The 16230-nt window shown below is 30.6% G+C and overlaps 1 protein-coding gene across 6 annotated transcripts in view; it reads right to left on the reverse strand.

Moving 5' to 3' along the window:
- LOC122712288 overlaps positions 1–16230 on the reverse strand; it is a 163231-nt gene that overhangs the window by 111520 nt on the left and 35481 nt on the right. The window contains exon 1 of one of the 6 annotated variants that reach the window (XM_043931844.1): positions 849–883. The exons of the other annotated variants lie outside the window; for them this stretch is intronic. Within the exon in view, the coding sequence (XP_043787779.1) occupies positions 849–875 (27 nt within the window). The 5' untranslated portion in view covers positions 876–883. Of the gene's footprint in view, positions 1–848; positions 884–16230 lie in introns of those variants that run through there. 6 annotated transcript variants of the gene reach the window in all.

Genomic DNA, 16230 nt, shown 5'->3' on the forward strand with positions numbered 1-16230 from the left:
ATATATTAATGATAATAGGTAGAAAAATAGAGTAGATTGTTCAAGCCAGATATTATTGAATAAATTGAACAATTGAGTTTGATAAATAGTGTAAATTATCCATTTGAAAAAGTGGTGTAGAACAGTTATTATCGAACAAGTAATGTATCGATTGAATGGTCAGACAAGTAGTAGATATGAATTAATAATGGGCGGAAAATGAATTAGAATGGACAAGTAAAATAAGATATGATTGGATCAGACGAGTATAAATCGACCATTGATTTTAAAATGGAAAGATACAGTATAAGTTAATAATAAAGAAGTAAAATAGACCAATAGTTACAAGAACGACAAGTGAAATAAACTAAATTTGGTTGGACAAGTGGAATCGATTAGTTCTAATATAATTATTATTATATTACGAATAGTACAAAATCAATCTTCGATCACAAAACTAAGATAAGACAATGATGATATGAACAAGTAATACGAGTCAACCATTTGAAACAATTATTGTCAATAGAAGATAGATGAATAACGAATAGAAGTAGAACAGATCAATCATAATCAAGTTTTTCCGTTGTATCGAAATTGCAATATAAATATATCGAATAATTTAATCAATCAATGACAGTTTAGAGTTGTGAGTAACTTATTGAGTTATTCTTTTATCTGATTTATCGTTAAATTAATTTTTAGATAAGATGTAAAGAAATAACTCGTTTAATAACAAAATCCATACACACGCAATAGATTGACAAATTTAATATTCATATTTATACAAAAAGTGATTGTGGCTCTGTGCATCAAACGAAACATCCATTTTTGTGCCGTGAGTTTTCAATTGTTCACAAAATCTTACTTACAGAATCGAAACATCTGAAGAACCGCATTTCGCAGATAGTCCCTGAAATTCAATCCACATTTAATTATCCCGTGATTTCCGTAATTTTTCTTTCTTAATTTTGTGTTTATATACACTGTGCTCCTTAAAGATCAGTTTCTAATTACATTCTATATATATATATGAATGAAATGCATGGAAAAGTGCAACGAAAAAAAAAATAAATAAATAAACAAATTTTTCAATATTTTCGAAACGAAAACAATTTCGAAAAGCAAGAGAGATAATACGAATTTTTATTTTTGTTTCGTTATTTCTCCGCCGTTAAAAGAATCTTCAATTTCTTTTCTCGAGAAGTTAAATCACATGAATATGAATGGTTTATCGGGAATGATCATAATTCAACTTCCTCGTGAATAATATTACCCACTTTACATCTAAAGTAAAATCATATTCGCTACGAAGAGAATCAGAATATTTGTACTTTAGTTTTATTAAGCAAGTAAATTTTTTCTATAAATCGTTCACTTTCGATTGCAACAGTGGAAAGGATTACAAATTGTGAATAATGTATCATCCTTTACATAAATGATAATATATGTTCGAATATAATGACTTTTTTTTATTAGAATTGTATTATTTATTGTTTGGATGGAAATATATATTGACCTATTATAGGAATAAGGAAAAATTAGCATTAGATGTTTAGTATTCTTTTTGCAATAAAAATAAATTAGAATCTTCAAGTTTCGAAATCTTGTCAAAGTCATTATGCATTTTATTAAACTATAAATGTTCAAAATTAATAAATTAATCAACAATAATTTTAAAATAATTTAAATTAAATTTAAATTTACAATCAAATTCCATTTGTAATTGAAAAATGATTTCGAAATATCATCTATTCGAAGATTTAAAATAATTTTCAAAAACAATATTTCCTCGATATAAATTAAATTTGAATTTACAATCAAATTCCATTTACGATTCAAAAATATCACCTTATTCGAAGATTTTAAAAAATTTTCAAAAACAATATTTCCTCGATATAAATTAAATTCGAATTTACAATCAAACTTCATTTGCAATTCAAAAATTACTCGTGGAAAAAAAATTATTCGATATATCATTTCTTCGTAAATTTAAAAAAAATTTCAAAAGATATCCCCACGATAAAAATTAAAATTAAATTTTCAATCTAGTTTCGAAATTTTCTCTAATAAATCTAATAAATCCATTCTAAAAATTCATATTCAAAAAAATATCACCTCTTCGAAGATTTAAAAAAATATTAGAAAAGCCTCAAGCTTTACTCACGATAAAAAATTATTAAAAATATTCTTTCTTCTATTAGTTCTATAATTATTATTATATTACGAATAGTGCAAAGTCAATCTTTGATCACAAAACTAAGATAAGACAATGATGATATGAACAAGTAACACGAGTCAACCATTTGACAGAAAAATAACATAAAACAATCATTGTCAATAGATGAATGAAGAAGTAGAACAGATCAATCATAATCAAGTCTTTCTTTCAAAAAAGAATATAAATTAAAATTAAATTTACGATCAAAATATTCGAAATATCTCAAACTTCACTCACTTTAAGATATGATAATTTTGAATAATTTTTCATCAAAATATTATTTTTTCGAAAATTTAAAAACTTCTCGAACATATCCCCACGATAAAAAATTAAAATCAAATTTTCGATCAAAAATTCCTCTATAATCGAAAAATTATTCAAAGAATGCATCACCTCTCGGAGAACTTCAGATCAATCTCAAAACCCAATTCGTTGCAACGTGATGGACATAAATTGATGAACCGCGAGGTTATTCCACTCTAACTTCGCAACTTCGTTTCTCGAGGTTTTACGCAACCTAAAAAGATCGGTTGGGGAACGCGGTTTACGCGTTTACCCAAAAATAAACCACCTCCCCTCGTGCACGTTGCACGCGTAACATATATCAGAGAGAGAGAGAGAGGGAGGGAGGGAGGCGACCACGATCTTGCGGAACACTTTGGCCGGTTTAATGAGTAACGATCCAATTTACAACGGGGCATCGGAGCAACTTCCTATTTAATAGACGTATCTAAGCGACGTTTACTGTTCCGACGTTGTTGACCGTGACGTTAAGTGCCGCCATGATATACTGGATAAACAAGATTTCAAATACCGATCGTAACCTGTTATGTCCCTCGTATATACACCGTGGCCTAATAACTTTGAACGTCTTAATTATCTTTCCCCGTTTTGGAGATAGTTTCGATATGCGTATACGGTATGGTGGTGTGAGGGGGATGATAGACATTTCGTATATATTTCGTGCTTGAAGAGATACTGGAAAATATATATCTTTTTTTCTTTTTTGGTATAAGAATTTTGAATGTTTTAATTATCCTTCTTTCTTCGTATATTTTGTGTGATTTTTTTTAATTTTTTAAATAAAAGCTAAATTTTTTTAATTATTTCTCTTCGTTTTAGAGATACTTTCGATCCTGAAAATTATATTAGTGTTAAATATTTTTTTATTATTTATGAATAAAAAGTTTAATTTTAAACGAGCTAGAATAAATTTAAAAAATTATAAATAAAATGTAATGCAAATTTGAGAAAATGTATATTATTAATATGTGAACAGGAGAAAGCTATATAAATATTTATTATTTATAAAAATGTATAAAAATGATTCTAAAATGCAATGAAAAATTATAGATATCGTATGATATGAAGGTGAGTGATATCGATAATAATTTTTTTGCTAATAATCGATACAAAATGAAAAGTAGCTAATATAAAAGATGATATTTTATGACATATCGATTTTATTGCTTAAATTCGTTATTTTTAAATATTCAACGTTAGTATTAATCGATATCGAACACCCTAAAAAAAGGAAAGAGGCGAGAGGTTAAATGAAGAGGAAGGTTTATCAGAATGTCAAGGCTGGTCGATTGTGTGTACATGGCGATGCCATCTGCACTTGTCATTTCTCGTTTTATCTATCGCGCGCGAATTTATTTCGTTACGAATTTTCACGTCGAATATTTTGTTCCGAAAAATCGTGAAATCTAAGAAAGAAAGCTTCATTCTTTGGATCAAGATACGAAAATAAAAGAAACGAAGAAAAAATACCAACAACAATTCCTTCTTAATTTCTTCTTAATAAAATTTACAGAGCATTGTAAATTATTATACCAAATATTAAAAAAACTATTTTTACGATTAACATTCATGTTTGAAATTCCAATAGATTATTCTAACAAGACATTTAGATTAAATATCTGTCATGTGTATGTATATTACATAATATTTATATATTCTTAAAAAAAAATATAAACACTGAATACAAAATAAAAAGTACAAAAATAAAGGTTGATATGCAAGAATATCGATCACTTTTCAACTTACAAGAAATTCAATTTTTTTTTTTTTTTTTTTTTTTTTTTTTTTTAATAAGCAAAAAAGCGCCTGTATGTAGGCAATTCGCCAAGTGGCGGACAGGCTCAACTGGCCGTACAACAAAAACCGTTCGGTATCGTGTCACTTGCCTACGATTGTACACAAATGCTCGTAATTTAACGGTGCAATTTCATAATTTTGATTCATGGATTTCAAATTTCTTTCTAAAGAACGATGATTAATTTAAATTTATTTTAGGAAAAGAATTAAATTCTTTTATAAATAAATAATATTTCGTTACCATCGATCGATAAATAGAACGCTTAAAATTTGAGTAGGTTCTTATTAAAATGCAATCAATCTTCGATCAAAAACTCGTCCTACGTGATATCACGCGTGCTTTATCTGGCCATCTGGAAGAATCACCATCGTGATCGTGAAATTATCTTTTCTTTCCTCCATTTTTTAAAAAATTTTTCTTTTTTTTTATAAAATATCCGTCTCGATTGAAAAAACTAGAATTCTCACACATTTATCGCGAGAATTTCCATATTTTTTGAATATATACCAGCCATGCTATCTCTCGATCAATGATTTGTTACGGAATTCTGAATTCTCAACAACCCATCGTTTGCCATTTTTTAACTATGCTCGAATTATTCTGAATATAACTAGAATAATATATCGTAAAAAAAAAAAAAAAGAATATCAAATAAAAAAAATAAAGAATGTTCATATTTTTTTAAAATTCCATTTATTCGTATTTTTAACATTGTTAAAAATTTTTTTAAATAATCAAGAATTATTTGAAAATTATTCTTTTCTTATATATATATATATATATATATATATATACTTTTTTTTTTGATAAAAATACATCGAAATTATAACGAACGATAATTCTTCGTACGTGTTTGCAAGAAAGAGAAAAAAAGGAATAAAAAAGTAATGCGATACGTAGGGACACGTTCGAAGAGGAAACGAATTCGTATTTAATTCTCTGCCAGAAATGAACGTGCATTGCAATCAACACCTGGTAAAAATTATATCCGGAAATAATGAGAGATCCTTTCATATTATTCCTCTGATATTGCATTTACTTCGTTTAATTCGATCCTGGTTTTTTTGAGAGATGAAATGGAAAAAAAAATCATTTTTTCTTCTTTTCTCCTGACCTTTCTACACTCTGAATCAAATCTTCTCCCACAAAGAAATTATCTCGTAGTATTATGTATAAGGAAATTCGAAAAATTGAAAGTGCATTTGTTAATCCTCGATAAATTGTTTAATTTTAAAAATAACATGTGAAGACTATTTGAAAATTATAAATTAATTTTAATATTAACCTTTTACGTGATGCAGATAACATGATGTAAAAAAGGATTCTTAAAATTCGTAAAGTTCAAGTCGAGCATTAATCAGCCTAGTATATATAATTCAGAAAAGTAGTACAACCATTGATTGAAATAATAGCACATGATTTAGACAAATAATAGAAATAAAGTTAAATTGAACTTGCTAATGATACATCATCAATAATTTTGCAAGTAGTACAACTTTCTTAAATCAACCATAACCCAAATCAACACTAGATAATACAGTTAATAAATATTAAATGATATATTATCAATAATTTTACCTAGCAAGTAGTACGGATCAACCATGAAGTAAGACGAGTAATATAACTCTCATACATTGAAAATTCAAGACTTGCAGTCGTAAGTTCAACTGAAACTCAAATAAAACTAATAATACAATTAATATAATAAGTGACGTATCATGGATAACTTTGTCAGACAAGTGGTACAACCTCAGCAATGAGCAGACGAGTAGTATAAATTTCTTAAATCAACTATAACTCAAATCAGATCAACAACACAATTAATATAGTACATAAACAACTCCTCAATTCCTCTACAATCCCTCCTCAACATTCTTCAAAAGAAGAATCTCTTCTTCCAGAAATGAAAGGAGACCTGGCGGCATTACTAATGAATCGCACAAGATGTTCCCCTTCGTTTCGGTTCGAGGAGCAAAGTTTATCTAAGAAGACACAAGGGATGAAGCTATACAACGTTATCTTCTATTATTACCCTGTGCCAGACGCGAGGAACCATTGTTCCTCTCCTGAAAACAAGGTTCCTTTTAACATAGAACGCAGCCTCTAATGGTAATTAGACAGAACGCCACTTGTCGTGTTGATGCACGTGATCAAGGAGCGAATTCTCCTGAATTCGTTCGTGCAAAAATAACACGGGTTTCTATCGGGTGTGTGCACGATAAAAGTGAGAAAACGCTTGGTCAAGATTTGGAGGGAGAAGAAAGAGGAATGATGACTTCTGGGACGAAGGGGAATCAACCCTGTGTGCGCGGGGTTTTTCGAGGGAAATTGTGCGAATTGAAAGAGGCAGTGAGTGAATTTTAAATATTCGATTCGTTGAAGAAGTAACCGTGTGTATATTGAATGTAAGTAGCGTAAGACAGTTTGAGTCGGGCAAGTAATACGAATTAATAATGGGCGAACGAGGGGAACGAATCGAGCGTTGATCGTCCATAAGTGGTACAAGTCGACCACTTCGGCCAATTATGCGTACACGATAGATCAATTTATCATTATTGATCAGACCAATAATATATGATTCGCAATTCGATGCATTATTTAATGGATAAGTGGTATAGAATTAATTGTTAGTTAAGCTAGTAGTATAGATCGATTATAGTGAAACGTGTAATAAGATCCCTTTGGCTGATTAATTAATAATATTGAAAATACACATTTGTCGAATTGCAGAATCGAAGAAATGATTATTACGCGAGAGGCGGTGTTCCAGCAAAGGGGAAATTTCTCTGAATAAGCCTGGGCTGAGATAAAACTCATTAAGTTTTGCCTCTAACTAGGGGCTCTCGAATGGAACGGTTTCTCTTCTCGTTGAAAAGTTGATCTTGAAATACTTGCCCGATCAAGTAATACTTAAATTTTTTCCATGAAATTGGGTCATCGAGTTTTCCATCCCCAATTGCGTTACATCCAATTATTTCGATTGTTAGCGATCGATGAAAAATGAGCGATGCCACGAAAGGGATAATAGACATTAAACATTCTCCAAAACGACGTCGAAAATTAATTTCGATTAATGGGCAAAATTTTTTCTTTCGTTATTACTGAAAAAAAGAAAAAGAAAAAATTAGCAAATGCTGTGTATATTAACCCAATATCTGAGCAATCTGGTTTTTCTAAAAATTAATTTCTCAAAAAATTTATCCCCTTTAATCATCCGGTGATCAAAGTTAAGGCAATTAATCATAGGGCGGTTAGCGTGGGCGGTTTGGATGAAGCTTCAACGCTCGATGGGAGGCCCTCGACGCCATTTTCGAAACCGCAATCGGTGGCCGGGGAGGATGAGCAATTCTCGAATTCCTGGCGCGGTTCCCTCGAAAATTGTAGAAAATCCCCTTTCTGGCCATCTTTGATTGACGTTGATGGCGCTATTCTACCACGCCACCTCGCGGTAACTTCGTTCCGCTATTCCACGATTCAGGACACGTGGAAGAAGGAAAATTGTGTCGTTCAGTTCTCTAATACAATGGTGGATTCAGACATTTCATAAAATAAAGATACTATTTGAAGAAAGGTATTAGATATTAATACACTTGCGTGTAGTTATTTATTTTTTTTTTGTTTTAATTTTAATAAAAAATGTATCATTATCGATATGATTTTTATTAAATATGAATAAGTGGAAGAATGAAAGGAATGTTTTGCATTTGAAAATGAATAGTTTTATTTATTGATTTTATTCGAGTTAAATTGATATTGAAATGTAATTACAAATTATATTATATAAAAAGAAATTTTGTTAGAAGAATTTCGAGAAATTGTGTTAATTTTTTAATATATTAAGAAGCAAAGTTTGAAATTTGGTTGAAGAAGATTAAAAAAAAAAGATAATCGACAAGAGAAGAGATGATAAAAATAATAAAGTATCTAGTGACATCATAAGGGATGACCCTTTTTGATCAATTAGCTAATTAAAAATCTATAAATGGCGTTCAATCAGCAAGTTATCTTAACCATGAAAAAATTACCTTAAACCATAAGGGAAGAGCAAAATATCCATTCAACTGATTATGAAGCCATGAAATATTGATGAATATCGAAGCTAAAGAGTGTGACAAAACATTTTTACATTTTAATTAACAAAATCCTCCTTTTTATCCAGAAAGGGAAGCTGTTGTTTAATTAAAGTTTTAATTGAATCCTCTGCCAAATGCCAAGCGCGCAAAATAAGAAATTGTTTTATAACACGTTGGTTATATTAATTTACACGAACCGCGAGCCAGGTTAATTTTTCCCCTGTATCTTTATAATTAATACTTTACAAAGATGCCAGGCCAACAATTACCACCGATTAAGATCTCTCTGACCCCTCCCCCTCCCTTAAAAATTTTGACCTCGATAAAAATCGAAATTAATCGATTATCGATTTCCATTTTTCCACTTTTCAATGTTTCATTCTGATAACCACATAATAATCCCGTGTTAATAACGAAATCCACTTCTATCCACTCTCTCGTTTTCTCGTTGTTAATTGCACGATTTCTCGAGAAAATCGATTATTTCAATTCTAAGAGAGAAATTATAATTCAAAAATCGAATATTATAATATTATAATTCAATATATAATTATAATTCAAAAAATTCAATACATCTCTTTTTTTATAATTTTCAAACAGAGCAACCTCGAACATATATATATATATACTCCCTCCTCTTAATTATTCTATAAATTCCGCATTGGAGGGCAAATTTCAAAAATTTATAGTTACCTCTCGAGCGTGTAACGTAAAACCGAATTAATCGGGAATCGCACTCTCGATGAGTTTTCGTGCCGGGTGACCCGTTGGAAAATCGGTGGGACAGATCTCTCGTCGTCGATCGTCGTGTTCAATTAATTAAACAAAACTGCAGCTGGATCGAGCGCCGATTAATTAGGCCTAATAATTTACGGACCGAGTCAAGGCCGTTTTAATCGGATTAAAAGCATCGAGTGTCACGTTATATATAAATACCTTTCGCGTGAATAGAGAGAGTGTAAGGGATGAGGAAAAGGCAATCAGGTAGGGAAAAACTCGTTCCACTCGTGTTTCTTTCCTTTTTCTTTTTTTTCCGATTTTAATGATAATATCATCTAATGGTATTGCAGATACCTGTAATAGTAGCGAGAGTAAATGATATAGCGAATTCTTTGTGCATTCTTTCGCGTAAATGTTTCGAAAGAAACGCTCGAACAGGGAGCGTATGAAGATTAAAGTTTGAGAAAACAATAGTTCGAAACATTCATCGAGATTAATAATTAGTATTGTGGGAATTTTTAACGCGGTAAAATTAAATTTTTTTAAGATAGTAAATATTACAGAGATGAAGAAGATATGGAAGAAGATAAATATAATATAAATGTAAATTTAATAAATAAATATCGTTCTCGAAAATTTTGAACGCGCAAGAATGTATATATTGATAAGGATTCGCAATTTGTCCCTATTCACTAGTTTGCCTAATTACACGTGAATAGGATTTAATGCAATTCGATCCCAATAAATATGTAATGCGGGATCTAAATTACCGGTTGCAAGATTATAATACGATTCCACGTCGAAATTACGTCCATCTGTTCGACATTGGTACAGGAAATCGATGTGAAACGTGTTACCGGCGTGGCTAATAAGTCGGTTGAATTCTCTGGATTAATATAATTATAAGCCGATGAACACCGCTGCACTTTTAATTCCTTCAAATCGAAATTCGTTTATTTCCCACGAATTTTCACACGACAATTATATCTCCGTGTTAATTAATTTGATGAAATAATTTTCCCTCACTGGGAGGGGGAGGAGGGGGAAAGAATAATACTTTTCGCGTTCCAACTCTCGCGAGTAATTATAATTTAGGATCACGAAGAACACACGATCGAGAATAATTTTTCGTGAAAATTTTATTTTTTACACGAATTATATTGTATAAATATCTGAAATTAAATATCACTACGTCATGTTATATTATTGCGTTACGGTCACATAAGGAGGACAGTCCAGTCAGAAAAGTAGTATAGGTCAAGCATTAGTGAGGTTAGTAACGATACTTTGATCAGATATAAATAGTGCAACTCGATAAATGATCAGATCGGTATATAATTAATAATTTGATTAATTGATTGACAAATTCATTTAATCAAGTAAATAATACAAAATAATTAAGTACACAAGTAAAATAAATCAGTCAAATATCAGGAGTATTATTAATTAAACAAATAGGCAGAAAAGTGATATGGATCAAGCATTAACACAATCAGTAATATACTTTGATCAGATAAATAGTTTAAGTCAATAATTAGTCGGATCGATGTGTTAGTAATCAAAGAAGTGGTATGAATCAATCATTGATCGGGCAAGGAGCGTATTACCAATTACTCGATCAAACAAATAATACGATCGTAATCAAACGTAAGTAGAGTAAACAATAATTCTTTCTCCTACATTTTTATATATCCTTCCAATCGAAAAAGTCGATCAAATCATCGTCCAAGTCGAAAGATAAGGTGCAAAAAAGAAAAGGACGATCGAGGGAAAAAAGAGAGACAAGTATTCTATCTAATGAAGTCAAAGTTGGGAATGACTTTGAAAGAGTTCAAGAGCTCCTTCCAAACTTTCTACGAATGCTAGATTACCAAATTCATCGAACGAAAGAACGACTCGATCGCTCTTATCCAAGAAGACCAATTTATAATTTTCGTCTTGTAAATTAATTTTCCTTTCGTTTTCATAATTCTAAACCGATTCGAATCGGAATTACCCAATTAATTCGATTCAATCAAGAATAATCGGCAAAGTCGAGGATCGTCGATAAGAAGACGATCGAAGGAGGGAAGAAATTGTCCAAGCCTTCTCAACGATTCTCGCCAACTGTATAAAATATTGTCTGCAGTTGGTGCAACTGTTGAATTAGATTGAAACTTGTGAAAATGGAATTCGTCAATTATTCCACGTCCAGTCCCCCTTTCCCGACTGTCCTTGAGAATACGAAAGTTACGAGGCACGATAGGCTGATAGCCAAGAGACTGTTTTATCGACCGAAGTTAATGCATTACCGATATATATCTCGACACTTCGTAAACTATGAACGAACGAATAGAGGAAATTTTATTTGCGAAGAATTTTAAATTTTTTTTTTTTTCTCGAAAGTTGAAAGAAAGATTCTTACTCGAAATGAATCGAAATGAAATCCCTATGTGGGAGTATTTAAATCCTTGCCCCAATAATCAAAATTTCGATATTGTATCGATATTTTTGAAATAAAATTTTAATCTTGAAACATATATAAATCTCGAAAGCGAGGATAACAAATTTTTAAAGTAAAGAGATACCTAATTATTAACGTAGATTTAAATTGCCACAGACTACTAACATAACGATTGATTCAACAATTCAAATTTGCATTGGTGACAAAATTACAATTTTATATCTTATTCAAATTACAAAATGAATAAACTTACGCATAAAATAATCCAACTCTGCTTTCCAATAACCGATCCACTATATCAAGAGATTGCAAGAGTACAAGTGAAAGGGTTAATGGAATATAATATCCCAATTACAATCGAAAAAAAAAAATCGATAAACCACGCTCGAAACCCGCCAAATCCACTTAACACCGCCCGTAACCGCGACTCCCACGCATAACTCAACCCTAATACGTCAAAGCACTCGCCAGTCAAAGGGTTAATTTCGCCTGCAAAGACCCGAAACAGTCAGAGTCAGAAATTTTTGTCTCGTAACTGTGTCTCTCTCCTTGTTGTTTTTCCTCTCTCTCTCTCTCTCTCTCTCTCTCTCTCTCTCTCTCTCTCTCTCTCTCTAATTCTCTCCAAGAGGCCTCGTTAGAGTGGTAGGTAATGAAGAAACGTGGTGACACGTGAAAGCAAGCGGATAATGATGGCTGTTAACTGGTTGAATTGACATGTTCTTGATTGCTAATTTGTCTGAGATTAAGAACGACGTGCGCCATTTTTTAATCTTTTTCGAATTTAAGATAAGACGTTTAAATCTTCATTTTTGGATGGATTAATCATGAATAAGAATAAATTATCGAGAACGATAGTTGTGTTTCGGAATTTTAATTTTTGAAATTTAAAATGTATCGTAACGTATCAATTTTTGAAATTTAAATCGTTTCGAAATTTCGAAATTTATAAAAATCGAAAACAGATTTTCCGAAGCATGGATTATCGAAATTTCAATTTTCTGGCACTTTGATCGAGATTTTAATTTTTGGTGCTTGATGATTTCGAAATTCTTGTTTTCGAAATTCTAAGATATCTAAATTTTAATTATAATCGATATTTCATATCTTTGCATATGTCCCATATTTAATTTTTGAAATTAAGAAGATATCTAAATTAATTCAGACATTTCAATATTGGATTGTTAGAAATTTCAATTTCTCTCCCTTTCCAAGAATTTGGATTCTCTTTTTTTTTTTTTTTTCATTGCATCGTTCTTACGAAATTTATCTCAGAATTTTCGAACGAAATAGAAATATTTATTATAAAAAAGAGTTGACAAAGAATATTGTAGAAAAGAAAAAAAGATAATACGAATTAACTCGAAAGAGACGAAGCTTTTTTAATACTTTAACGGTTGCTTAAACACGATTAAAGTAAACACGAGAGAGGAGACACTTGCATTCGAGCATTCGAGTTGGATAAAAATAATAAATATTCTTGGAAGGAAAGAAAGAAAGAAAGAAAGATTCATATGATTCGTTTTTCAAACGTAAAAATTTTGCTTTGCGAGGGAAAAATGAGGAGGGAGGGGAGGGAGAGCGAGGGAGAGAAATGAGCAAAGTCTACAAACTCTAGTGGGAAGGAAGTGAGGGCACGGCGGTTGAGATACAAAGGTAATTAGGTCAATATGCATCGACAAAATTTCCAATTAGGCGAGCAATAGTGGAATAGCTTTGTGTATTTTAATATTTAATATCATTATGTCACCGTTAAGAAAATTTTGTATCCTAGAAAATGATTAGGAATTTAATTAATTCAATTTCAAGATTTCTTTAAACTTTTATTGTCGTTTAATTGTCGAAATTTCGAGGATTACGAAAATTTACGAGAATTGGAAAATATCGATCGACAGAGTTCAGAGTTATTCAGTAAATTTTCAATTGTTAAGATTTTAATTATATCGAATGCTTAATTTTCGGATTTTTTAGATTGCCAAGATTTCAATTTTCGAAAATCACCAGATTTTCCTAAGATCCCTTTGGTTTCTCTCTCTCGAGATTTTCATTATGTAAAACGCTCCTTGAACTTTTACGACTGCCATTTTATTTCACTTTACGACACCAGGATAAGTTAATAAAGACTTCCTTTACGAAACGCGATAAAACGAACTTGATACGTTTGTGAAAAACCGATATTGTTTTCCGTATCGTAATTGCGCTTCAATGTTTAATCGTTTCCTAACTATTGTAAATACGCGGTACGCGATGTTTTTCAACTCTGTTTTAAATTAAAGTAATGTTGTTACTCCGTCGATAAAGTCGCATTTGCTTCGAATATTTGCTAACGTCAATTGATCACCATGCCATTTTAATTTAACCGTTAAAACATTTAATTATTCGCCGATTAAAAGATTTAATTGCCGTTTTTATAAAGAATATCCGTTTGTTAAAGCGAAAATTATATGAAATTAAATCGGCCATTAAAAGAAAATTGATGGATTAAATATATATATATATATATGTATAAATGGTATGATAAATATCGATTCAAAAAGTGAATCGCTTCAAATATTTACGAGTACTTTTACTCCATAAATTATGCGTCACGTTATCGTACTACATAATACGGAACGTATAACGATATTTCATCCTTCCACGTGTTGGTGCACATTTAGGCGAACTGGTTTGCATCGAAATATTACGATACCGTTCGCCGATGTTTGATCAGAAAATATTTGTAGATTTATGTTATCTCGTTAATGGTATGTGTTATATTTGCTTCGATAAAATTCTGCGTAAATAATCGAATACGATCCAACTTTTCTTCATTTTAAAATAAGAAACTAAACATTAGTGCATTAAAGAGATCCATAAATATTTTGATTTAAAGCAATCAAACAGTAATTGAAATTTACACATTTGAAATTCTGTCAGTTAACGTATTATCGATCGTCGATAATTAATCGATGATAAATAATAATCGCTTCGATCCATTGAAATTATTCAATTTTACTTTTTACTTTTTCTTTAAATTCGACACGTTATATTTCTTTTTTCCATCAAAAGAAAAACAAGAAATCATTCTGCTCCTTATCTTGCAATTCTTTGATTCAACTTATCTTCGATCAAGTTTGAGTCTCTTGTAAACAAACTCGAAAGAAATTAATAAAATTTTCAACAAAAATTTCATGTAAAGATTTAAAGACTTCCAAATTTTTCTTCGTCGAAACGATATGTTTCATCAAATAAAATCAAATATTAAACTTAAATTCTTATCATGTTTCACATGTTTTTACACAAGTTACGAACTTTCTTATTTTACACGATAATGAAAGATGCTGTAATTGATGTTACAGCATCTTGCTCATCTTCACGATAATGAAAAATGCAAAAATAATTGATCAGAAAAGAAGAGGAAAGATAATCGTCACTGGACAAGTAGTACGAGTCGAACATTGGTTCGAAAAATAGGAGAAGACAGTTGGAAAAGTAATATAAGTCAACCATTAATCAGAAAGATAGAAAGAAGGTAATCGAACAAGTAGTGTAAGTCAACGTATATAACGTAAGTAACAAAAAACAATTATAGTCAGAAGCAAAAAATAAGACATGTAGATTATAAGCAGACGAAAAAATATATATCATTCACTGGTTAGAAAAAGGAGAAAAGAACATTTGTAGTCGAACAAAGTAGTGAATAGATCAATCATTGATGAGACATGCGAAAGTGATCGTCAACCATTCGTAAGACAAATCAAATGTGGCAAAATTAAATGGCTTATTAATTCAAACTGTGATTTTTTTTCTTTCTTTCTTTCATTTTATTGCAAATTTAATTGCAAATAATTCAAGATGATGCAATTAATGTTCTGAATGAATTTCATCATAGATGAGATTTGGAGAAACTAGTAAGAGAGAGACGTGTTGTCAGGCATGTATAGCAGATTTTGGGTGACACATGGCGCAGTTTGCGGAAACTGATTGTTCGAGATGAATGTTTAACACGTTCTCGTCCGAGGAAAGCATATAGACTACGTTCTCATCAGATTCTATATTCATCGGTATCACGTGTTGTCTCATCTTAAATTTCACTTACCCACAATTATTTCGAAACTTGCAACCCACGTTATCTTGAAAAAATTTTTAATTTATTACTCAAAAAATTGTCCAATTTCGATAAACATTGGATTTTTAGACAAAAATTATAATAATTATAATTAAAAAATGTGTGCGATTCTAAATAATTTTTTTCTGATAAATGATTGATCTATACTACTTGATACTGTTTTACTTGTCTTATCAATCGTTGACCTGTATACTATTTACTCAACTACAACTGACTTGCATTACTTACCAAGCCATAATTGCATTACTCCACTTGTTTTATCAATTATTGATCCACATACTATTTACTTAACTACAATTATCCTCTTCTTTTTCTCTGATCAATATTTGACTTACATTAATTATCAAACCACAACTGCACTACTTTTTTATATATTACTTAATTACAATTATTCTTTCCTTTTTCTTTAATCAATATTTGACTTACACTTATTAAATCACAACTCCACCACATTCTACTTTGTCTCATCAATCTTATCAATCATCTATACTACATACTATATACTTAACCGTATCAATTATTGACCTATATTAATACTATTTACTTAACAACAATTATCCTTTCCTTTTCCTCTGATAAATGTTTGACTTA

This window comes from Apis laboriosa, unplaced genomic scaffold (assembly GCF_014066325.1).
Source record: "Apis laboriosa isolate Shangri-la unplaced genomic scaffold, ASM1406632v1 scaffold112_cov148, whole genome shotgun sequence".
NCBI classification, from domain to species: Eukaryota; Metazoa; Arthropoda; class Insecta; order Hymenoptera; family Apidae; genus Apis; species Apis laboriosa.